This window comes from Phascolarctos cinereus, unplaced genomic scaffold (genome assembly GCF_003287225.1).
Source record: "Phascolarctos cinereus isolate Bilbo 61053 unplaced genomic scaffold, phaCin_HiC Scaffold_1;HRSCAF=81, whole genome shotgun sequence".
In the NCBI taxonomy this organism is placed as follows: domain Eukaryota; kingdom Metazoa; phylum Chordata; class Mammalia; order Diprotodontia; family Phascolarctidae; genus Phascolarctos; species Phascolarctos cinereus.
The window spans coordinates 201,156,967-201,184,117 of record NW_027555514.1 but is presented as its reverse complement, the minus strand read 5'-3'; the positions used below and the strand labels follow the sequence as shown (position 1 = coordinate 201,184,117).

The window sequence follows — 27,151 nt, the reverse complement described above, 5'->3', positions numbered from 1 at the left end:
TTGGGGTGGGAGGCGTCAGCATAAAAGGGCTTCAGTGTGAAAGGGAGAGAATGAGTACCTCAGTCCCCCAAACCTGCAATGGACCCAGGAATGGGTTTGTTGTGGCCCTTGATATCCAACTAAGCCCAGAATAAGGGGCGCTCAGTTAGGGAGAGAGATGGCCAGGACCCCAACCTCCTTTGGGGCACAAGTCTTTTTGCAAGCAATAAAACAGGGATTAACATTCCAAAATGCTATTTGTTTGTTAAGCTGTATTACCATGCATTTGTAAGTATGAAAGATTATTAATAACTGAATTTGATTATGAACTGTACAGATTTTTCCCGAGATTTAATACAAGTCTCTACAGAAGATATTAAAAAAGGATAATGCAGAATCTCTCCAAGTCACTAAAGATCTCTCCAGGATTTCAGACCATGGACTTTGCCCACACACTCCAACAGATTTGCTAAAGACAACAAATATTAAAATGGGGTGAAGGCAGAGAAAAAGATCAATTGAATTATCCACTACCCCATTCCACTAAAAGTAAATGACAAGATGCTATTCCCTGATAACTTCCCCCATTCCCATCCCTGCCATGAGAGCAATTAATCTTGTGAACTAGGTGAGAAGAGGAAGATGTGTTTGTGCATATATGTGAATAAATCAATCCATCATAGGCCTGAGAATAGGTTGGAAAAGTCCTTGTTCCATTTAGAAGTCCTTGAAAGCCAGTAGAGGAAAGGGAGCCATATTGCACAGGAAGTGTATTGGTATTGGCTAAGGAAAACTTGCTTCTCTTTGTGGGTTTTCTATAACATAGCAAGCAAATTTTAAATCCAGGGATATAATAAATATGTAATGATCCAGATAAGCTTCTGACAAGGAATTATTTTGGAGGGAGAAGAGCTTTGGTCTTAGCCTTGGTTTAAAACTTCTTCCTTCTACATTTGGCTAGAGGAGGACCTTCTGAACTTCAAATAGTCTGGAGGATTTTATACTTTTCCACAAGCAACCCCATGGCATATCTGGAAAAACTGACAATAACCATTTCACAACAGGAAACATGGACAAAAGGCACTGTGAAGAAATATTCAAGGTTATATAGGGATCCCCATAGAAAAGCCATACTATAGCATAAGCAAACATCTTGAGAACTGTAGTAAAATTACTTCCAAGGGCTATTACTCCCTTTCATGTCCTATAAGTTTGAGTCACTTTCCCCTGGACCACGTATATACTCAGGGAGTATATCACTGACTTTGGTGGGTTAATGTATGAGCTATACCACCACAGAAAATAGCCATTTCCAAAAGAAGTCTGCTAATATTTATCAATGGATAATCAGTAGAGGAAGCACACCACTAGGTACTGTAACATTAGAAAGATACCCTCCTAATTACCTAGAACTACCTCTAGATTCTCAAAGGATAGATAAATAGGCAGCCTTGCTCTGGAGACTTGATTTGTCAGTGTGAGTGGGTGGTTAAGAGAGTAGCTACAGAACATGTCACAGAAACAGAGAGAAGAGGATATTAGAGTGGGGAGATGAATTAATATTCAATGAAGCTGGAAAGATGGATTTTGGTTAGGTTTAAATAGGGCTTTAATTTAGAAACAGAGGAGTTTATATTTTATCCCATGGAATAATTGGGAGCCACTGAAGTTTATCGAATAGGAAAGTTTTTCATTTCTTTTTTATTTCATTTTCTGGATCATCATCTGTATTCCACTTCTCAACCATGGGTGTCTTATTTTTCTATATTGTCAGTGATCTCATTAGCTCCCATGGTTTCAAATCTCATCAATATGCAGATGACTTCCAAATATCCCAATAACTGGTCCTAGTCTCTCTTCTAACTTTGAATCCTCTACCACCAATTTTTAATAGACATCCCATAAACATCTCAAACTCAACATGTCCAAAACAAAAGTTACACCTTGCCTTCTTCCCAACTTTCCTGTTTCTGTTAAGTGCACTACCATCCCACCCACATTTACAATCTTAGAGTTAGTTCAAACTCTTTCATGTCATATATCTATTCAGTTGTGAAGTTGTATTAATTCCATCTCCATAATATCTTTCTTATTTACCCCATTCAATCCACTTGCATAACCACCACCCTGTGCTCTTATCTCCTCTTCTAAAGACTATTACAATAGCTTCCTAATTGGTCTTGTGTGTATATATATATATATATACACACACACACACACATATATATGTATGTGTACATAGTATGTGTATATAAATGTGCATGTGTATATATTTATATGTGTATATCTATATATTTGTAGATATACATATACACATGCATATTATAGGCATGTAAAATCTTTGCAATCTTCCCCCAGCCCACCTTTCCGGGTTACTCTCCCTCTTTGGCTACTCTATGCTCCAGGCAAATTGATCTGTCTGGTGTTCCCTATACGTGACATACCATCACCCATCTCTGTTCCTTTGTAAAGGCTTCCTTTTAGGATCTGTGACTTTCTTCACTGAAGGTTCAGATTAAATACTACCTTTTATTGGAAGTCTTTAATTTTTGTTTATATTTTGCACTTATTTATCTATCATCATGTTGCCTTGAGGACAAGGACTATTTTGTTCAGTTTTTTTTTTATGCTCAGCATACAACACAGTGCGTGGCATATGGCTGGCACTTAATAAATGCTTACTGAATGAATGAATGAATGAATATCCTGATTCTCCAGGTGCTTGGTAGTCCAATTTATGTCAGACTGGTCTATCATATACTGAGCTAAGAATTACACATGATGTACACATATGTGGTAGTGATTCTCTTTGCATCTTTCTGCAGCAAAATGACAAGAATGGAAATGACCAAACAAAGAAAGGTAAATGGGTTTTTCCCCCAACTAGAGAGAGAAAAAGAGAGAGACAGAAAGGGATTGAGAGAGAGAGAGAGAGAGAGAGAGAGAGAGAGAGAGAGAGAGAGAGAGAAGAGAGAGAGAGAGAGAGAGAAGAGAGAGAGAGAGAGAGAGAGAGAGAGAGAGAGAGAGAAGGAGGCTATCACATCCACAAAGGTAATTTACAAACTTGTTCTTCTAAATCCAGCTCATAACTTAACATATCATCCTTGACTCCTCACTCTCTCTCCCCCATATCTAATCTCTTGCCAAGCCCTGTTGATTTAAATTTTGTAACATCTCTTGAATACACCCCTTTCTCTCCTCTGATATACTACCATACTGGTGCAGACCTTCAGTTCCTCACATCAAGACTACTGAAATAGATTGCTAGTCTGTTGACCTGAGACAAGTCTCTTCTCATCCCAGTTCATCCTCCATTCAGTAGAATGTGGGAAGTGAGTGAACTGTTTCTCATTTAGGACACCATCATCTGCTCAATCATTTCGTAATTAAGAAATCATTGGTAACTTTGGAGAGATCTATTTCAGTTGAATGAAGTCAGAAGCCAGACTGCAGAAAGTTAATAGGAGAATGAAAAGAAAGGAAGTGGAAGCATCTATTGTAGATGGCCTTCTCAAGGAATATAACCACAAAAGAGAAGAGAAATATAGAGTAATTGGTAGTGAGGATGAGGGAAACACTAGCTTGTTTGTGAGCAGTAAAGAAGCAGCCAGCAGACTGGGAGAGATTAAAGATTAGTGAGACAGTGTAGATGACAGAAGAAGCAACTGCTAGGGAAGACAGTATGAAATGGGATTACTTCTGCTGCAGATGGATTTGACTTAGAAAGAAGAAGGACCACCTCTTCAAATGAGACAGAGGAGAAGGAGGAGATAGCGGTGGAAAACTTATTAGTAATATGAGAAGATGAAGCTCTCAATAAATAGCCTCAATTTTGTGTGTGATTTTTTCCATTTTTTCTTTATCATCCTAGTGACATAGCCTCTCACTTTTCTGCTAAATATATTCAATGGAGCCATGTAATATGTTGTGCCTGACTCCATTTCATAAATACTTCAGACACCAGTTTTATACCAAAGCCCTTGTAATAATAATAGTGTACTGGAGATGGTTCATACTGGCTCATGAGAGTAATAGTTAAATTTTAAGGAGTTTTGCAAGCTAGTTGTTAAACACATCCATTAATAAAATTGAATTATGTAAACTTGGATTTAAATTATATCAAAAATAACGGTAACAAATATTTAAAACTCACCATTTTCTAATTATTTTACTATACTTTCCTATTATCTATGTTCTCAAGGTTATTCACATCCACTGTATCTATTTGGTGGAAATACTATATAATGCTGTGTTACTCCACATGCCTTCCTCACTCACACTGACGTCACACTAGCAGCTTGAAATCTGCCATGGTGGGAGTATTTACATCACAGGAATTATCAAGTGTTAGAAGTCAGGGTTTAATTTATTGTTTTGTTTATTTGTGGGTGAATATGTTAATAATGTGTTATAATAATATGGTAATAATGTGAAGTGAATATATTAATAATGCAGATTAAACTTAAATATTTGTCATGTCTGTAACTGTTACATCATGAATAGCCAAAAATTATGAAAATATTCATGTTATTTTAATATCCTCAAGTGGTACTGTGAATTTTAGCATCAAAAAGTAAAATTATTTATCAGATTCTGATCCTGAAAATACCAACACAACAGTGATCTATTAAGCTTTCTTTAAGTGTGAAGAAGGTGAAAACAAACACAGAAAATAATGATAGGGACAAAAATCATTGTGAAGTGTCAAAGCCAACATAACCAAACTTGGAATCTGTTGAATAACCAATCATTAAACAAAAGGTGTCATGTTTCTCAAAGGAAGATATAGCTAATCTCATACTTCTGAACTGTTGGAATGAAAAACAAGCAATTATATTTATAGAACAGTACAATAGACTTGAAATAAAAGAAAGCTGATTGGGATGCAAAAATTGTCTAACAATTCAGTATTAAGGAGTGAAAGCAGAAAACCATGCCCATGTGTCCAAGCAATGCAGTATGTATTTAGTAACCAAATGACAGCATCGGCATGCTTCTCTTTGAAAAATATGGAACATGTAGGGAAGTTTCTACAGCCTATACTAAATTCAAGATTTCTTAAGAAAATTGGCTAATGAGTCAATTTCCAATTTAGTGAATTAACTAAATAATAAAAATATTGATGCTACCTTAAAACTTTCAATGCTGTTTGCAGTTTAGTAAAACAAAATAGTCCTTTTACTGACACTGAGGGACAATAGAATTACAAGAGAAAAATGCAGCAGATGTAGGCAATTCTTCACATAGACAACACAGTGAAACAAGAATAGCAGAGAAAATCACAAAAGAAATTAAGATAAAGAGATTTAAGAATATCATAGAAGAGAATACAAAAATCTATATCATAATTGATGAGGCATCTACAATTTTCAAGAAAAGCACCCTAATGATTATCTAGATTGAGTAGTTCAATCAACTGTACCACTAAGAATTGATGTCATCCAGATTTCAGAAAAACCTGGGACGACTTGTATCAACTAATGTAAAGTGAAACGAGCAGAACCAGGAAAGATTGTACACTATAATAGCAACATTGTGTGATGATCAACCATGATCATCTGAGTTCTTCTCAGCAATATAATGATGTAAGACAGTTACAAAGGACTCATGATGGAAAATGCTATGCACATCCAGAGAAAGAATTGATGCATTCTGAATGCAGACCAAAGCACATTATTTTTATTTTCTTTATATCTTTCATGTTTTTTCCCTTGTCATCTGTTTCTTCTTTCACAACTGTGACTAATATGGAAATATGTTTTACATGATTGCACAGATATAACCTATATCAAATTGCTTACCATTGTAGGAAGAGGGGAGGGAAGGGAGGAAGAAAAATTTGAAACTCAAAGTCTTGTAAAAATGCTAAAAACTGTCTTTGCATGTAATTGGAAAAATACTATTAAAATGTCAAGACATGATAAAAAAAAAAAAAAACAAACCACTGTCCTGCCTAATGGTTCTATTTGTGAAAGAAAACAAAGTGGTTGGTTAGAAGAACTAAGTAGACTCTAATCTGTCAGTATTATTATTACTATTATTTGCTTTTAAGTGACTTGCCTAGGGTCACACAGCTAGTAAGTGTCAAGTATTTGGTCTGAGGCCGGATTTGAACTCAGGTCCTCCTGTCCTCAGGGCCAGTGCTCTATCCACTGCACCACCTAACTGCCCCTAATCTGTCAGTATTATTATGAAATCAAAGAATTACTCTTTGTATGCTACTAAATTTTAGCACTCTCTCCAATGTTGTAATTCTCTAAATAGGGAATATTTTTTAAAAATCCCCAAGATTGCAGCCAAAGTGGAAGGTTAGGCTGGTTACAGATTCTGTAAGGAATTTTTATTTTATGGAGTTTTAATTATGTATAAAATAATAAAGTTAAGTTTGAGGTTAAAAAAAAAAGTTAAAAAAAAGTGATGCCATCCACAGCCGAATGCATTTTCAATACATTACAGTCAACTTTAAATGATTCTGGTTTTAATAATAAATTTTGAAAACAGACTTCATTGCATTTTTTGCTAATACAATGCTGGGAAGAAAATCTGGAGTAGCTGGGTTGTTAGAAATATTTTAAAATCCAGTCTCTTCAAAAATCAAACCAGGCTAGAAACTGTAGCTAAAGAAATCAAAATTAAAATTATTAAATATTGATAGAGTCTTGGGATCCATATGCGTGGCATGTAGTTTACTAGTTACTACTGTTGTACTGTTGTATGGCATGTGTATCCTGCATTTTTCTCATTCTTTGTCATATTCAGGTTTGCCAAAGAAATTAGCTAACATTTATTTCTAGCAAGATCTTGCTTCAATGGTTAGCATTCCTGACAATTTTTCTTTACTTTCAACTTCATTGCTTTTGAAATTAACTAATATTCAGAAACACAATAATTATGCAAACATATCATCAGAGATTTGGTCAATTTAAACACTGGGACTAGAAAGCATGAAGCTCAAGTTGAATATTTGATTATCAGATAAATTAAAAAATATTCAACTTAATACAATGATACATTTAATGTTTTTCTTAGGAATATTTTATAGAAAACATAATTCAGCACATGAACTTACAGCTTTCATCAGACAGAAACAAGAATGAAATCAGTTTAAATTATTTTGATTTATTACAATGATCTATTTGGCCTTATGAAGAGCTAACTTCACCATGTATAACTAGAGAAAAAATGTATCATTAAATGAAATTTTAAAACACGAAATTGATTTGAATGATTTTCAGGATTTTGTAGAAAAGAATGTAGAATCAAGCAATGTTCTAATCTCTGCAACTATGCAAAAAGCTAAAAAGGTATTATTAGTGATATCAGTAGTGCTAGAGCTGAAAGAGGCTTTTTACTAATATAATTTGTATGAGGATGAGAAATAGAACACCTATAGCAGATCACATATCAGATTTAATGACAAATTTATTGGGAAAAATTTGTCAGACTGAGATGCAGTTCCATATGTCAAATTACATTTGAATTGAAAACATAGGTTGACTACAGATATCTTTTTTGGCAAAAATCAGTGAAAGCATTCTTTGAAAATCAATTGGCAAGGGGCAGCTAGGTGGCGTAGTGGATAGAGCACCAGCCCTGAAGTCAGGAGGACCTGAGTTCAAATCCGGCCTCAGACCAAACACATGACACTAGCTGTGTGACCCTGGGCAAGTCACTTAACCCCAATTGCCTTAAAAAAAAAAAAAAGAAAATCAATTGGCTACATGAAATAAAGAGTATTGTATACTTTGTTATTTGTAAATTATGTGCTACATGTCTTTTGGGTGAGTAATATTTATAATAAACTTATGCATGTACATATGCATACTTGTCCCCAGAAAGCCTGTTGTTAAACATTCACCAGCACATCACTAATTCTAGACTTTAGCAATAAACCTTGTGATAGAAACAAGAACAAGAGAACAAATTTGGAGAAGACTTGATTTTTTATATAACAGCCAAACTCTTGTTCATAGAAGTGCTAAGACTTTTTTTTCTTATCTCCATCTCCAGGCCAGGTTTATACTGTCTTGTTGGATTTTGGGGAACATATTTTTTTTCTTTTATTAGGTCATTAGCTCTTGAAAAAAAACTACCATTCTATCACTAAAATGCACCTCTGACTTCTTTATTTATGTTGTCTTGGGCTTCATGACAAATCATGTTTTACATCATACTGTTTTATTTCTCTAACTTTTCTTACTTTTCCTAAATAAGAAGCATGAAAGCCATCCAAAGTAGAACTCATTATCTTCTCCACAAAATGTGAACTAAACTCTTTCTATCAATGGCATCACTATCCTTCCAGTCACTTCATTTCACAACCTGAGAGTCATTAAATTCTTCATTCAATTAGTAGCCAAATCTTGTCAAGAATGACATCCTGTTTTCATCTGTCTTCTATTCCTAGAAAGTTCACCTTTACATTTTTGTATCCCTTGTTTCTTTCAAAGTTTAACTCAGGCTTCGCATTCTGCATAAGCCCTTTCTTAAGCTTTAAGCTTAAGCCTTACCCCACAGGTTACTTTTTTTTTAAATTTTGCCTTTACTTTCTTCTATTCATCTTTCAAGTTTTGCAATTTGGCTAAAACATAAATCAGCAACCGAACTCATATAAAATTTGCTATTCCTTCTCTTAAAGCAAAATCACAAGATATTCAATATGATACATATGCCACTGTGAAAAATATTAAAAGACATATCAAGGATAACTTAAAAATAAGGAATGTAATACATTTACCTATGTATTCTAAACTGTTATCATGTTGTATTTTTAAGGTGTGTAGTTTACAACAAACAGTTTCATCTCATCTCTTCATGAATGTCCAGAAAAAAATAGACAGTACTTCCCAATCAGATATGAAAAAGTTTTGATCTAGAGTCTCTAGGTTTTATTTAAAAATGAGAAATTATGTCTCCCCTGAGGGATTGTAAGTACCTTAAGAAAAATGACTATTTCATTTTTGTCTTTGTATTCTGAATACCTAGCATAGTATCTGACACTAGAGGTGTCACTTAAGTAGATACTTAAGAAATGTTTACTGCTTGATTGAAATAGGCATTTTTTTTCTTTGAAAGTATATGAAATGTATCATGTTTGTTTTTGTTTTGTAAATAAAAATCTCTTACCCGTACATGAATAATCATCAATTCTTAGGTATCCTGCTTTGCAGATGCACATGAAAGAACCTGGTATGTTGACACACATGGTGTTCTCCCGGCAATAGTGGTGTCCTTCAGCACATTCATCAATGTCTGTGAAAAGAGGAGGGGTGTCAAGTGACCAGGAACTCTTTATTAGAGCTTTTCTAATATTTTGAGGGGAAAAGTTACTTGAATAGCATAAAATTTCAAAGTATTTTCTATTTTTAAAATGAGTGATGTTCAAAATACAGGAGCAGAATTTGATTTCTGCAAACAACTCTTTATGTGATTACAAAGAGGACTACATTAACATTAATCCTTACTAACTTTTGAAAAGTGATTTCATCTATCTATATTTTGATGAAAGAGGCTATTACAGCTTCGTCAGCACTAAGATGCTATTTTTGATACACTGGATATATTTTGTTTTATATGAAGAGATACAATGAGGGGAGAATAAGCATTTGATGTTCACTACAAATTAGAGCAACTGCCTTTAAAAGTCTGTTAATAACTTTTTTTTTCAAAAGTAGGGGTAGCAATAGAACTCTAAGGGAAGATTATGTACAGAAATAAGACTTTTACTGAGCCTTTCAGGTTGCATAGCATTCCTCTATTTTCAAGTCCCTAAGAAAAATTGTGAAAAGAGAGAAGACTCTTTAAAGCATATTTTTATACTTTTTTGTTTTTATATCACCTGAATTTTCAATGTATCCCTCCTTTCTCCCATTCTTAGAGGATCAACTCTTATTGCGAATGTAATGGGCCTGAAGGGTGAGAGCTGTTTGGCCAATGAGAGTCCAGTCCTGGGAGCACAAACAGGGAACTCACGTGACTATTTGGTGAGCTTGTGATGGCATGGAATGGAAGGGCCTCACTTTCTATTTCAGAGCATGTTCATGTATTCTCTGTTTCCTGTCCATTTAGTGTTATAAATAAAAGGCTGCTAAGATAGAAATGAGAGTGAATACAAAAGGTTCAAACAGAAATTATCTTTTCCTTCCTCCTGAACATGAGATATAAAAATGAATCTAAGTTCTGGAGGCATATGTGGATGGTAGGGAAGAGTGTCCTTCTCTCTAATGGATGGCCAGTAATTAAATAGACAATGAAGCAAGCCTATGTCTGGGACTAGCTTCATGGTGGACTCAGGGGCCAATCAAACTTTGGTAAGGACTTTTGTAGATGTAGCAATCTCTCAGTACTAAAGAAAAGGAGACAATTTTGTCAAGTATGCCACATGCCTACCTCAGGTCAGCTGAAGGAGGCAACCTCTCCACCCTCTATAGCTAAAAGACTTGTCCTTACATCTTGTCCATCAATTGGGGAATGGCTAAACAAGTTGTGGTATATGACTGTGATGGAATACTACTGTGCTGGAAGAAATAATGAGCTCAATGATCTTAGAAAAACATGGATAGACATACACGAAATAATGAAAAGCAAGAGCAGAACCAAGAGAACATTGTATATAGTAAGAGCAATATTGTTTTAAGGATACATCATTTTGACTGTTACAAATACCCAAATTAACTACAAGGGACAGATGAAGGAAGACACTATTCTCATCCAGAGAAAAAATTGATAAATAGAAGTATGTATAGCATGATTTAATACATATATATGTATATATGTTTGTGTGTGTATATTTATATCTCTATATATGGATATACATGGATAGATAGATAGATAGATACACACACACACACATATACATATTTGTTTCTAATTGTAGCCATCTCTGGGGTGGAGAAATAGTCATTTCTCTTGTGGTGCTTATAATGCCCCAGGGGAGACATAATTTCTTATTCTTAAATAAAACCTAGAGACTGTGAATCAAAATTTTTTCATATATGATTGGGAAGTACTGTTTATTTTTTTCTGAACATTTATGAAGAAATGAGATGAAACTATTTGTTATAAACTACATACCTTAAAAATATAATGTGCTAACAATTGAGACTAAGTAGGTAAATGTATCACATTCCCTATTTTTAAGTTATCCTTGATATGTCTTTTAAAAGTGAATTCACTTTTCAAAACTGAAGGAAAAAAAGAAATTTACATGATAACTATATTACATATTTAAAGGAATATCAAGGTATAAATAATAGATTTTCAATTTCAAGTGCAATCATCTTTTTTATATATACATTATGAAAATTTTATTCCACAAATTAAAATTAAATAAAAACTTTAAAAAAGACACAGAGAGTGACAGAGAGACAGTGAAAGAGATAGTGAAAGAGAACATCCAAAAGACCTTTTCTTCACTGAGCACTATACAGACAGGAAATATGAAAGGAAAGGAATTTGCATTTATAAAGTGCTTACTATGTACAAGGCAATGTGCTAAGCACTTTACAAATATTATCTTATTTGGTAGAACAATCCTGAGAGACAGGCAAAATGATAAAACTGAGGCAAACAGAAGTTAAGCAATTTGTCCAGGGTCACATGGGTAGTAAGTGTCTGAGGCCAGGTTTGAACTCAGGTCCTTCCATTCCAAGTCATCATAAACTTGAAGAGGAAGGCTCATCAAACATTCGCTAGGGTTCCAGTCCCAGGACCAGACACTCATTAAGATTCCACCACTAGGCATATATCTCAAGGAAGTCATTGATAAAAAACAATTGCTGTATACAGTAACGTATTTACAGCAGCATTTTTGGTGGTATAAAAGAGCTAGATACAAAATAAATGTCTATCAATTGGGGAATAGCTAAACAAATTATGGAACATAAATGGAATAGAATAATACTGTGCCATAAGAAGCTATGAATATGATGAAAGAACATGATCCCAAAAAGGAAATATCAGAACACATCTTCCCTCATTTTTCTGAAGAGATGGGAAGTCCACAGATAAAATATTGCCTGTATTTTCTCTTTTTTTACTGTATTGATAGCTTTGACTAATTTTTTTCTCTTCTTCCTCTTTTACTCCTCCCCCCTTTTAAATGTATTTTTTGTTATATGGAATAGCACTCCAGGGAGGGAAAAAGGGAGAATATAAGTACAAATTTAGTTCATGTAAAAACAAAATATATCAGTAAAAGTTTATTTTTAAAAATATTTAAAAAAATAAAAACCAAAAAATATTTTTGACCATGTTAAAAAAAAAACAACTCAAATGAATATGTGTGGCCAGTGAGGTAGGAAGTAACAAGTAAAGGTATGCAACAGTAAGTACAGCTGGCTTTTTAAACATATGTTGGAATTTACATGTCATGTTTCCAGTTACATTTTTCATGGTTCCTTCCAAGAAGGAATTCTTTAGGAATTAATGGACAGTCTTTTGACCTGGAGATGGTAAGCATACTACCACAAAAAACAGTCTTTTGCTATGGAACATAAAAGCCTTTTGTTTGGAGGGGGCACAGTCACTTTTACCTTTTGTCCCAAACTCCAAAGGAGCATCTGCAAAAAGGGAGGGGCTTTCTCAGTACTTCACATAGGCATGATAGGGTGAAGTCATTTGAATAGGCTACAGCAGTATGGTTTAGATTATTTGTCATTTAAATACAGTATTGACAATCTTTTCACATTTTGATTACATTCCAAATATTACCAGTCTTTTGAAATTTACTGTTTTCAAACTGTGCTCTCAAACAGTTTTAGGTTTCTAGCATCTGCTGTACTATTTACCAAATTTCATTTAACTTTTTTTTTTAACAGAGCATATACAGTTAATTATAACAAATAATCTAAACCTTACTGCTATAGCCTGTTCAAATGACTTTATCCTATTATGCCTAGTTTAACCACTGTCCAATGCTTGCTGACCTTTCTCACTAATAAAAATGTATGTGATGTACTGAGAAAGAAAGAAGATTAGAAAGGTAGGTAGAGACCAGCTTGTGAAGGGCTTTAAAAATCAAAGAAAGAATTTCATATTTGATTCTATAAAGAGGGAATCACAAGAGTCTATTGATTAGAAGGCTGACATAGTCAAACATATATCTACAGAATATAAGTTTGGATCTATATCACTTTGAAACTTAAAAGTAAGATGGATTGAAGTGGAGAGAAACTTAAGGAAGAGAGACCAACCAGAAGGGTTATTTCAATATTCTAGATGTGAGATGGGGAGGACCTATAAGAGGAAAAACATAAAATATTCAAACTATCAGAAGATCAGACAGAGATCTTAAATAACCCAATATCAGAAAATGAAATTGATCTACATGCAAAAGAACTAACAAAAACATCCTGGTCCTGATGGATTGATTCACAAGAGAATCCAAATTTAAAGAACAGTTCATATTCATATATCACATTAGTCTCAAAAATTGAGAAAGAAAGCACCCTACCAGAATCCTTTTTAGAAGGCAAACACAGTCCTAATATCTAAACAGGCAAAGATAAAACACAGAAGGAAAACTATATACCACTATCTGAACACTGACTCAAAAATTTTAAATAAAATGCTATCCAACACACTATAGAGCTTTATCCAAGAAATACTTCATTAGGATCAGGTTAATTTATATCAGAGATGCAAGGATAATTCAACATTAGGAAAATAATCAACATAATTAATCATATTAAAATCCAAAAACACATGATCATCTCAACATATTCAGAAAAGGCATTTGACAAAGTACAGCACTCATTTATGCTAAAAGCCCTACAAGTATAGGCATAGAGTGATCTTTTTTTAATATTAAAAATCTACCCAAAACTGAAAGCAAGCATCATATGTAATGGAGAAAGTTTATAACTTTTCCCAATAAATGCAGAAGTGAAACAAGGATTCTCATTCTCCCCCCTATTATTTGATATAGTTCTGAAAATGTTTGCAACAGCGATAATACAAAAGAAAAGAATTAAAGGAATAAAGACAGATAAAGAAGAGATAAAACTATCCCTATTTACTGATGATATGGATTAGTTGGAAAATCCTATGGAATCAGCAATAATATTGAGACAATAGCTTCAGGAAAGTTTTAATATATACAACAAGGTCTTAAAACCAACAACATTTCTATATAATAGTTACAAAATACAAGCAACAATAAAAGACCAGGAAACCCCATTCCAAATAACTGCAAAATGAATATTTGGGGATCAGCTTCCCAAAGCACACAAAGGGCTTTTATAAACTCAATTAAAAAGTGCTCCTTAAAGAAATAAGTAACAGCTTGAGGTTAGGTTTTCCTTCTATTGGCTGTGCCAATATCATAAAAATGACAAAACTATCAAAATTAATTTACACTTTTTAAATTTCATACTAACCAAATTAACAAAGGTATACTTTACAGAATTTGATTAAATAATAACAAAATTCATTTGGAAAAACAAAAGATCTGGAATGTGAAGGTAATGATGAAAAGTAGTTGTGAAGAAGGAATATCAATTCCATATTTCAAACTGTATTACAGAGCAGCAGTTATCAAAACCACCTGATAATGGTTAAAGAATAGAGAGACAGATCAATAGAACAAACTAGAAAAGTGAGATTTAGAAACAACAGAACTCAATAGCTCAGTGTTTGATAAAGTAGAAAACAAAATTACCTGTGAAAAAACTGCCTATTTAATAAAAATTGTTGGGAAAACTTGAAAGCAGTCTTACAAAATTAGGTTTAACACCTTACAACATATTCCATAATACATTGCAAATAAATACATGAACTTAATATCAAAGATCATATTAGTTTTAAAAATTATAAGAGAAACAAATCATGTAATTCTCACATTTATTGGTAAGAGATTTAACCAAACAATTACAGAGGCAATTACAAAAGATAAAATAATCGCCTTTGATTACTTGAAAGTGAAAAGTATTACCTTCACAGTAGGCATTGTCCTCTCGAAGGGCTCGAAAACCATCTTGACAAATACAGACTGCCCTGTCATTTAGATTCTGGCAGACTGAATTCTCCATGCAGTTATGTCTCACAGAACAAAAATCATGACCTACACAAAAATTAAATGGCTTCAGGTAAAGTTCAGTAAAGCATATAAATGTTTCCTACTTTATGTTGTTTTAAAAAAAATTTTAATGTGATTTTTCCTTCACTGTTACACTTGCCCAAAAGGAACAGATTATGCACTTCAATATCATAGAACTCAATGCTAAAAAGTTCTACCTTATTTCTACATCAAATTATGTCTCCTGCAGGTTTTTATTGAAGTGTTTCCTTTGCCTTTTCTGGAAAAAGAACTAATTTGTATAGCCCAGTACCAATATTAGTGCACAAACGAATTCTGTGTAGTGGTCACATTATTCAAATTTGCATGGCATATTTCCATTGGACTGGAAGCAATCACCTTATTTTATGTAATTATAACTTTAAATAGTACATATTGAAATACATGTGACTACTTTGTGGGATTCATTATTTTCATCGATTAGGATATATGTGTGAATACCTGTATATTCATACATACACACATACAAACCCATATGTAAATGTAGTTCAAGTATGTGAAATGAATAGAAATTATTGGAGTCGAAGATCAAGACTTCCAGTACAGATGCATTATCATCTACAAAGAAAATTCCACTTCCAAAATGTAATGCAAGGTACTTGTAATCAAAATATGCTCATCAAGTATTAAATATATGAAATGGATAATCCAGCAAATACTTCCTGAATATGCTAGGGAAGGGAAATTACATCATTTTTTAATTTCCATATTAGTTTTGTTACAAAAGGGCAAGAAAAATAAATTGAGAAAATTATACTTCAATTTGTACTCGGTTAGTCAGTTCTTTCTCGAGGTGGATATCATTTTTCATCATGAGTACTTTGGGACTGTTTTTCACAGTTGATCATCGTATAATATTACTGTTATCATGTGCAATGTTCTCCTAGTTCTGCTCACTTCACTCTGTATCAGTTCACGTAAATCTTTCCAGGTTTTTTTCTAAAATCAGCCTGCTCATCGTTTTTCATACCACAATTCCACCACAATCATATGACACAACTTGTTCAGCCATTTTCCAGTTGATGGATATCCCCTCAATTTCCAGTTCTCAGCCACCACAAAATAGCTGTTATAAATATTTTTGTGCACTTAGATTCTTTTCACCTTTTTTGATCACTTTGTGATACAAACTTAGTAGAGGTATTGTTGCATCAGAGTGTATGTAGAGTTTTATTGCTTTGGGCATAGTTTGAAACTGCTCTTCAGAATGTTTGGATCAATTCACAACTCTACTAACCATTCATTAGTGCCCCAGTTTTCCCACATCCCCTCCAACATTTGTCATTTTCCTTTTTTGTCATATTAGCCAATATGATGGATGTGAGGTGGTACTTCAGAGCTGTTTTAATTTGCATTTCTCTAATCAGTACTGATTTAGAACAGATCTTCATATGACTGTAGGTAGCTTTGATTTCTTCATCTGAAAACTACCTGTTTATATCCTTTGACCATTTATCAATTAAGGGAACGACTTGTACGCTTATAAATTTTAATTAGTTCTCTATATATTTTAGAAATGAGGCCTTTATCAGAGCCATTGTAAAAAATTGTTTTTTGGCTTTCTGTTTCCCTTCTAATCTTGGTTGCATTGGCTTTGTTTGTGCAAATGCTTTTCTTTTCTTTTTAACAATTTATTTATGTTTATATAAGAACAATGTAAAGACAAACAACTTTGAAAGCTGCAAGAACTATGACCAATACAATGGCTATCCATGATTCCAAAGGACTTATGATGAAACATACTTTCTATCCCCAGGAAGAGAGGTGATGGATGGATTTAGGATGCAGAATGAGCCATGAACATTGTTGCACATAACCAACAAGGGATTTTTTTGCTCAACTATGCATGTTTGTTGTAAGGAATGTTTTTTCTCTCTTTTTCTTTTTTTTCAATAATAACAGCAATGTTGGTTTTTTCTTTTTTTTCCTTTTTCTTTTAACATGTATTTTTAAAACTTTGGGTTACAAATTTTCTCCCTTCCTTACTCCCCACACACCCTCATTGAAAAGGCAAGCAACTCAATACAGGTTATAGATGTGTAGTCATGCAAAACACTTCCATAGTAGTCATGTTGTGAAAAACTAAGTATATTTCCCTTCATCCTATCCTACCCCCCATTCATTCTATTCTGTCTTTTGACCCTGTCCCTCCTCAGAAGTGTTTGCTTCTGTTTATCCCCTCCCCCATTCTGCCCTCCCCTCTATCATCCCCTTGCTGTCTTGTCCCCTTCCCCCTTTATTTTCCTGTAGGGTAAGATAGATTTCCGTACCCAATTGAGTGTGTGTGTTATTCCCTCCTTAAGCCAAATCCTATAAGAAAAAGATTCAATCATTCCCTCTCACCTTCCCCCACTTCCCCTCCACTGTAAAAGCCTTTTCTTGTCTGTTTCCTGTGAGATAATTTACCCCATGCTACATTTTTTCCTTTCTCCTTCTCCCAGTATAATCCTCTCTCACCCCTTAATTTTATTTTCAAGATATCACCCCTTCATCTTCAACTTACCCTGTGCCCTCCATCTATATATCTACACGTGCATATATTTTTTTCCCCTCCCACTGGCCTAATACTGACAAAGGACTCATGAGTTTCAAATATCATCTTTCCATGCAGAAATGTAAACAGTTCAACCTTAATAAGTCTTTCATGATTTCTCTTTCCTGTTTACCTCTTCATGTGTCACTTGAGCCTTGTATTTGAAAGTCAAATTTTCTATTCAGCTCCAGTCTTTTCATCAAGAATGGTTGAAAGTCCCCTATTTCATTGAATGACCATTTTTTACTCTGAAGGATTATACTCAGTTTTTCTGGGTAGGTAATTCTTGGTTGTAATCCTATCTCCTTTGCCCTCTGGAATATTCTATTCCAAGCCCTGCGGTCTCTTAATGTAGAAGCTGCTAAATCTTGTGTTATCCTGATTGTGTTTCCACAATGCTTGAATTGTTTCTTTCTGGCTGCTTGCAATATTTTCTCCTTGACCTGGGAATTCTGGAATTTGCTTACAATATTCCCTAGGAGTTTTCCTTTGGGGATCTCTTTCAGGAGGTGATTGGTAGATTCTTTCCATTTCTATTTTGCCCTCTGGTTCTAAAATATCAGGGCGGCTTTCCTTGATAATTTCTTGAAAGATGATGTCGAGGCTCTATTTTTGATCATGGCTTTCAGATAGTCCAATAACTTTAAAATTCTCTCTCCTGGATCTATTTTCCAGGGCAGTTGTTTTTCCAGTGAGATATTTCACATTCTCTTCTATTTTTTCATTCTTTTAGATTAATTTTACAGTGCCTTGATTTCTCATAAAGTCACTAGCTTCCATTTGCTCCATTCTAATTTTTAAGGAAGTATTTTCTTCAGTAATCTTTTGGGCTTCCTTTTCCATTTGGCCAATTTTGCTTTTTAGGGCATTCTTTTCCTCATTGGCTTTTTGGACCTCTTTTGCCATTTGAGTTAGTCTATTTTTTAAGGTGTTATTTTCTTCTGTATTTTTTTGAGTCTCCTTTAGCAAGCTGCTGACTTGTCTTTCATGATTTTCCTGCATCACTCTCAATTTTTCCTCTACTTCTCTTACTTGCTTCTCAAAATCCTTTTTGAGCTCTTCCTGAGACTGATTCATATTTTTCTTGGAGATTTTGGATGTAGGAGCTTTGTCTTTGTTGTCTTCTTCTGTTTGTTTTGATCTTCTTTGTCACCAAAGTAAGATAATATAGTCTGACTCTTTTTGGGCTGCTTTCTCATGATCCCAGGCAATTACTTGAGTTATAAACTCTTTGTTAAGATTGGGGTCTGTTTCCACTGTGGAGAATGTACTGTCCCAAGTTTCAGGGGTTTTGTGCATATGTTTTCAGAGATATTTCTAAGGACCAGTAAATATTTTAGTTCTTCCAAGGTTGAGCAAAGGTGAGGTGTTTACTCCTTTCCTGGCTTGTGCTCTGGTGTATGAGTGACCACAAGCACTCTTTTCTGTCTTGGAACTGTGAGGAGGATTTCCTCTTCACTGCCACTAGAAGCTCCACCATGCTCCTCCTCGCCCCAGGATTGCCACCCAGAACTGTGACCCAGATCCAATCATGTGCAAAGCAAGAGAATCCTGCAATGGCAGAGAGATCCCTGCAATCCCCCTCTGATCAGCCACTCGATTTCCCCTCAGTCTGTGGGCCGGAAGCTCAGGAGGCAGTCGCTGCCCAGGGGCCATGCTCCGGGAATGAGGCTGGAACTCCACAGCGTTTCTCTCTTTCACCACAGACACAGACTTTTCCCACTGACCTTCTAAGTTATCTTTGGCGGTTGTGGGTTGAGAAGTCTGTAAACCACCACAGCTGCCTGCGATTCAGTCCTCTGAGGCCTGCTCCAGGTTTGCTGCGGCCTGTGTGCCCATGCCAAACTGTGTTCGTCTCCTAGCCCAGCGCGATATACCTTTCCGATCAACCATTCAGGTTGTCTTGCTCTGGAAATTTGTTTCACTCTGTCTTTTTGTGGGTTCTGCTGCTTTAGAATTTGTTTAAAGCCATTTTTTATAGGTATTTGGAGGGGTTTTGGGGGACAGCTCAATCAAGTCACTGCTTTTACTCCGCCATCTTGGCTCCACCCCTTCTGCAAATACTTTTCAATTTAATGTAATCAAAATTATTCATTTTGTGTTTCATAATGTTCTCTATCTCTTCAAGGGTGGCACTTCAGATCATGAAAATCACAAATTGGTTATCTTAATAAATATATGTTGATTGATTCATCTATATTGATAAGCAAAATACATTGGCTTTATTAGCATATGGATCTGAATATCTTGAAAGTTAAATCAAAGCCCCCAAAAACATAATCATGTGATACAGATTAAGTTGTTATAAAATGATTTGTCTTATTTTGCAGTAGAAACAGGGAGAAACAAGGAAACAGGCATTTATTAAGTACCCACTATATACCAGGGCACTTTGCAAATATTGTCTAGAATCAGAGTGAAAGCAATCCTACTTCTTCCACTTGTTACCTATGTGTTCTTGTGCAAGAATACTATTGTACATTGTAAGTGGAAGATCTTGTGTAAGATCTTGTACCATTGTACAGGAGTCTGAGTTTTCTCCTCTGCAAAATAAGTGGGCTGGATCTCTAAGGGCTTTTCTAGTTCCAAACCTTAGAATCTCATGATCCTACACATCTCTTTAAAGTTATTCCAATTCAATTCAACAAACTTTTATTAGGTGTCTACTGTATGTAAGGCACAGTGCTAGGTATTAGAAGAACAAAGACAAAAAGTAACATTCTTTGTCATCAAGTAGTTTCATTACAAATAAGAATAGTATAAGGAAAATTGAGGAGGATGTGAGAAGAATTCTCTTTTCATGAAAAAAGAACATTCCTGAGAAGTTTAAAAAAAGAGAGAGAATTATTTCTGCAATTTTTTTCCATTGGTTGTGTTATTCCCCCCCCCCATTTTAAAGAAGCTAAAATGTATTCTCTGTCCCTTATGTGTATTTCCATCCCATTTCTTTTTTTGGGGGGAAATTTATTTCAGGTAAAAAGCCATCTTGACGGGAAGAAAAGTTTACATATTAACTCTGTAGTTAGACAATGCTAATCAAAAATTGTATTTTAAAAATATACACATATGATATACTCTCTGTTCTCAGCATTTGGTGACACTGTTCTTTTCTCTTCATTCTCTTGCAATTTGTCTTACTCTTCCTTATTAGTCTCCTTTCATTTGTCACCATCCATCTTTTGCCCCTTTTTGTCGTCATACACCTATGTTCTGTGTTGAAACTTTCTCTTCCATGTCTTCACTCTTAGTGATCTCATCAGTTCCTATTTTTATCTTTATGCAGCTAATTCTCAAATCTAAATGTGCAGATCTACACTCTATATTAAGCTCCTCTACCCATTGGCATTTCCAACTGACTGTTTCTTAGTAATCTTAAATACAACATATTAAAAATAGAACTCATTATTTTTAAACATATTTTAATTTATTTAATGAAATATTTACCAATTGCATTCAAAAAATTTTAAGTTTTTTTTAAGATTTTGAGTTTTAAGTCTCTCCTTCTGCCCTATCTCTTCCCCCAACTTAAGAAGGCAAGCAATTTGATATCAATTATACATGTGAAGTCATGCAAAACATATTTCCATATTAGCTACTTTGCAAAAGAAAACAGATAAAAAAGTAAAACAAGAAAAGTAAAGAAAGTCTTAGCATATGGTTTGAGATGTTTGTGTATACACAGTCTCTGCCACATTTATTTCCCATTTTCCAAACAGTTTTTCTCAAATGATGAATTCTTGCCCAATTGTCTGGGATCTTTGGGTTTGTCAAATGCTAGTTAATTGGGTTCATTTGCATCTATATGTTGTGTATCTAATCTGTTCAACAGAAGAAACTCTCATTTCCTATGAAATTTAAAAAAACTATTATGGCTTTGTATGGTACAACTAAGCTCCCTTCCTTCCCACTTTTTAAATGAATTTCATTATTATTTTTTCTATCTCAATAAATCAATCCCTTGGCAGTTTGATTGTATGGCACTGAATAAATAGTAGTATTGCTATTTTTATTGTATTGGTTCAGTCCACACATGAACAATGAATATTTCTCCAATTATTTAGATCTGCTTTTATTTGTGTAAAGAATATTTTGTAATTGTAATCATATAGTAATTACATGTTTCTTACCAGGTAGACTCCTAAGTATTTTAAACTGCAGTTACTTTAAATGAAATTAATGTTTGTCTCTTTTTAGGGGATTTTGTTGATAATGTCCAGAAATGCTGATGATTTCTGTGGGTTTAATTTATATCTTGGAAGTTTACTGAAGTTGTTAATTGTTTCAATCAGTTTTTAGTTGACTTTTGGGGGTTCTCTAAGTAAACCAGGCTATCATCTGCAGCAAACAATAATTTTGTTTTTTCTTTGTCTATACTTATTCCTCTAACATTTTTCTTATTTTCTAGGTATAATTGGCATTTGTAGCAATATTGAATAGTAATGGTGATAACAGATAATAAGATTTACCTCTTATCTTATTAGAAAAAGTCCTTAGTTTATCCCCATTACAGATCATGCTGGCTTTTGATTTTGAATCAATACTATTTATCACTTTAAGGAGACCTGCCTTTATTCCTATGTTTTAATATAACAAGTGTCTTTAACAGAAATGAATTTTGTTTCTTATGAAAAGTGTTTTCTTTATTTCTTGACATAATCACATGATATTTGTTGTTTTTACTATTAACGTGGTCAATTTTATTTATAGTTTATTTTACCCTGTGTAATTTGCTTCTATTTCTCATTTGGTTCAGAATTCATGCCCTTCTCTCCCTACAGTGAAAGATATAGGATCAGTTTTTCTTGTCACTTTTAATGGTATCATTTTGATATTCAGATAACTTAATCATTTTCAATATATTGGAGAACATGATGGAAGATGTAGATCAAGTCCTAGTTTCTTCCAGAATGCTTTCCCATTTTCCCAGCAGTATTTTTTTTTATCAAAAAGGAAGTTATTTCCTAAACAATTTATTTTGGGATTTATATAATACTAGGTTACCGAGTTCCATTGTTTCTGATTCTCCATTGTCTAGTCTGTTCTATTGGTCTACTTCTCTATCTTTTATCTAGTTCCAAATGGTTTTGATGACTGATATTTTGTAATAGAAGTTCCAGTCTTCTTTCATTACCTCTTCTTTTTTTATTAGTTCTAAATCTTTTGATTCGACTAATGAATTGTATCATTTTTTTAAAAAAAATCTAGCTCTATAAACCATCTCAGGTGGCACAGAGGATAAGCCCTGGGCTTGGAATCAGGAAGACTAATCTTCTTGAGCTCAAATCTGGCCTCAGACACTTACTAGATGTGTGATCCCGAGCAAGTCATTTAATCCTGTTTACCTCAGTTCCTCATCTGCTGGAGAAGGCAATGGCAAACCACTCTAGTATCTGTGAAGAGAACTCTACATGGTGTTATGAAGATTCAGATGAGACTGAAAAATGACTGAACTAAACTGATAACCATCTCACAAGTAACTTGATTAGTATAGCATTGAAATTGTAAATTAGCTTGGTAATTGGTCACTTTTTATATAATAAAAATGGCCAAATCATGAGTACCACATATTTTTCCAATTAACCAAGTTCTTTGTTTCTTTTAGGAACATGTTGTAAATTAATCTATACATGTATTTAGAGTGTTTTGGTAAGCTATTATCCAAATATTTTATTCATTTTGTAGATATCTCCTTTTCTATTATTTCCTTAGAAATTGTTATCATAATATAGAAATGCCATTGATTTTTGTGGATTTATTTTGTAGTCTGCAACTCTTCTAAAGTTATTAAATATCTCAATTAGTTTCTTTGTTGATTACCTAAGATTTTCTAAGGTAACTATTATATCATCAGAAAAAAAGAATATGTTTGTCTCCTTTTTTACTATGCTTATACCATCAATTTCTTTTTCAAGTCTTATTACTATTACTAGTATTTTTAGCACTATATTGAATAATGGCAGTGAAAGTGGGTATCCTTTCTTTATTCCCACATTTACTGAGAAGACTTCAAGTATAGTCCCATTGCATGTGTGTTTTGGTTTTGTTTTAGAAACTATTTGTTATTTTTAAAAAACGTATCTCTATGCCTATATTTTATAGGATTTTTACAAGGTGTTAATGAGTTCTTTATCAAACACTATTGCTATAATAACAATTTTACATGTTTTTGTTTTAGATACAATTATATTAATTATTTTCCAAAGGTTGAGCCATCCTTGAATGCCTGTAATAAATCCAAATTGGTCATAATAAATGATATATTAAATTACTGTAGTCTGATGGAATTTTACTTCAAATTTTTAAATCAGTATTCATTAATGACACTGGTTCTCTGTTGATATATCTTTCTCTGGCTTTGGAATAAAGTTATATTTGTACCATAAAAGGAATTTGGTATAATGTTTTGTTTTTCAGTTTTTTAGAATATTTTTAGTAGTATTTGAATTTATTTTTCTTCAAAAGTTTGATAGAATTCCTCCATAAATCCATAAATAACAGGGTTTCCTCAACCTTGCATTGGTAGTTAGTTCCTTTACAGTTAACTCAATTTCCTTTTTTTGATTTCATATCATTTAAGATCTCCATTTGGTGTTTGTTTTGAATAGTTTATTCTTTTTAAGCTAATTCTTTGAAATACTTAATTTTCCTGACACTTAGCTCTGTATGATAAGTTCTGGCACTACTTTTTTTCTGGGTTTCTTATACTATCATCTTGTGTGCTTTTTGTTTTATTAATTTTATTTTTCCCTTTTATTTTGAATCAAAATAAAACTTTTATCTCTTTTTTTTGGCAAAGACCTTTAGTTTTACCATTTCTATAGTCTTTTTGGTTTCTTCTTCCTCTCCTTTTCCTCCTTCTTATCTCTATTATTTTTCTTCTGATTTCTGGAATTTCTTCTATTGTACTTATTTTGGGTTTATTTGTTGCCTTTCAATTTTTTTTGGAGAGTAGTCTGGAATTATGGCCAAAGAGTTATAAAATTGTGAGTACCTTTTGACCCAGCAATACCACTATTAGGTCTCTTTCCTAAAGTGGTTAAGGAAAAAGGAAAAGAACTTATGTAAAATACATAAAATTATATAAAATAAATATAGCAGCTCTCTTTGTGGCAGCAAAGAACTGGAAATTGAGGGGATCTCCATCAATTGGGATGGAATACTATTGTGCTGTAAGAAATGATGAGTAGGTTGATTTTTGGAAAAACATGGAAAGACTTGCATGAAATATTGAAGAGTGAAATAAGTAGAAGAAAGAGAACATTGTATACAGTAACAGCAGTATTATTTGAAGAATAACTCTGAAATACTAAACTATTCTGAGCATTATAAATATTCAAATAAACTATAAAGTACCTATGAAGGAAGATGCTTTCCACCTCCGGAGGAAGAAGTGCATGCAATGGTTATATCTATCTATTTATCATCTATCTATCTATCTACCTACCTAATCTGTATCAAATATTGGCCTTCTCAAGTGTGGGGTGGGGAGGGAGGAAGGCAAGGAAACAGTTTGTAACTTAAAATATAACAAAAAATTAAATTTGATTGAAAAATTTTAAATGTATATTCACTCGATCCTATTTTGTCAATGAATGTTTTTAGATATATGCTATTTCACCTCAAAATTGCTTTGACTGCACCTGGAAATTTTATTTTCTTGTCATTATCATTGACTTTCACAAAGTTTTCATTTTTATTTGTTATTCAAACAACTTACTATTTAGGAATTATTCATGTTGTTTGTTTTTTTCTGTACATTTCTTTTAAAATTATTTATTTAATATTTTATTCCCCCCAATTATACTTTAAAACCATTTTTAACATTCATTTTTAAAAATTTTGAGTTCCAAATTCTCTCCCACTCTTCTTCCAACTCCTCAATGAGAAAGTAAGCAATTTGATATAGGTTATAAATTTGCAGTCATGCAAAACATATTTGCATATTAGTCATTTTGTGAAAGAAGGCATACACAAAAAAGAAAAAGTTTTTTAAAAAGAATGCTTTGATTAGTACTCAGACTCTATCATTTCTTTCTCTGAAGATGGATGGCATTTTTTATCAGAAGTCATCAGAATTGTCTTGGATCATTGTGTTGCTGAGAATAGCCAACTCATTCAAAGTTGATCAACACACAATAATTTTGTTAGTGTGTATAATGTTCTCCTGGTATTGCTCATTTCATTTTGCATTGGTGCATGTAAGTCTTTCCAAGTTATTCTGAAAGTGTTCTGCTCATCATTTCTTATAGCACAATAGTATTCCATCACAATCATATACCAGAATTTGTTCAGCCATCACCTCTGTTTCCACTTCTTTGGCACCACAAAAAGAGCTACTATAAACATTTTTGTACATGTAAGTTTTTTTCCAACCTACACTGTTCCTTTTTCTCTGCTGGAGAAAAATCATCCCTCTCTCAACCGGATGTACAAATGAGTTTGGATTTCCCAAGTTGGTAAAGGACAGAATTGGGAACTAAACATAATCATGTATTGCATCATTACTGACTGGCCTATCTTAAACAAATAACTGCTAACTCTGAATTCTAAAGAAATTTTCTGGTACAATTCTATGAAAATTAAGAAATAGAGCTTAAGCTTCAAGAGTCATGAGTTATGTGTCCATTTTATCCTAAAGTAATTCATAAATAGCTACCTAACTGACTCACCTGAAATTTTGGTCTTTCACTTTCATCTCTTCTGCCACATCTAACAGTAAGAAGCTCTACAGCACTCAAAAATGCCAATATTCTAAATGCCACTGAGGAAACTACATCTTTGACAACTATCAAAAGAATAAAAGCTACTTACTGCCAGAATATAATTAAATGGATAAAATTGTTAAATACGTATATTAGTGACTTAAGATTGTACCAAAAAAAGTTAGTACTCTATAAAATAAAAAAAAAAAAGCTAAATAGAATTACCTGGACATCAAATAGATCTCAGCAAACTGATTTAAAGACTACTCCAAACACTAGACATATGCTTTGGTGATCAGACAACATAGAAAATCCAACCACTTACACACACTCCGTCCCCAAATAAAGTACGTTTATGATTTTTCATATGAAAGTATAGCCATTTCTTCTTCTTTGTCTTCCTCTTCTTCTCCCTCTTCTCCACATTCTCCATCTGTTTGCTGTTCAAGTTTTTCTTTTGCAATCATTTCAAAATCATTCCCATTTCCACTATTCCTATGAACTTTTCTACTTCTTGTTTGGTCAAATCTACATAGATCTAACAGGTAATTTCTTCCATGTTCTTCTAATTTCTTTATAATGTGACCTTTTATGTTTAAACCATTTTCCCATGTAGAGCCTCTCTTAGTATATGCTGTGAGATGTTGGCTGACACCTAGTTCCTGCTAGACCACATTCTAGTTTTCCCAACAGTTTTTGTCTAATAGTGAATCCTTGCCCCAACAACTGGAATATTTGGGTTTATCAAATACTAGACTACTGGGTTAATTTGCTCTTGTATATTGGTTACCTAATCTGTTCCACTGATCAACTTCAATATTTCTTACCCTCTACCAAACTGTTTTTAACTATTATAGCTAG

General features: G+C 33.5%; 1 protein-coding gene across 1 annotated transcript in view; it reads right to left on the bottom strand.

Moving 5' to 3' along the window:
* NELL2 (neural EGFL like 2) overlaps window positions 1–27,151 on the bottom strand; it is a 166,902-nt gene that overhangs the window by 47,238 nt on the left and 92,513 nt on the right. Inside the window, exons 12-13 of the mRNA XM_020973673.2 lie at window positions 14,912–15,040; window positions 9,106–9,231 (exon numbers count right to left, since the gene is read on the bottom strand). Coding sequence (XP_020829332.1) covers window positions 9,106–9,231; window positions 14,912–15,040 — 255 coding nt within the window. The remainder of the gene's footprint in view (window positions 1–9,105; window positions 9,232–14,911; window positions 15,041–27,151) is intronic.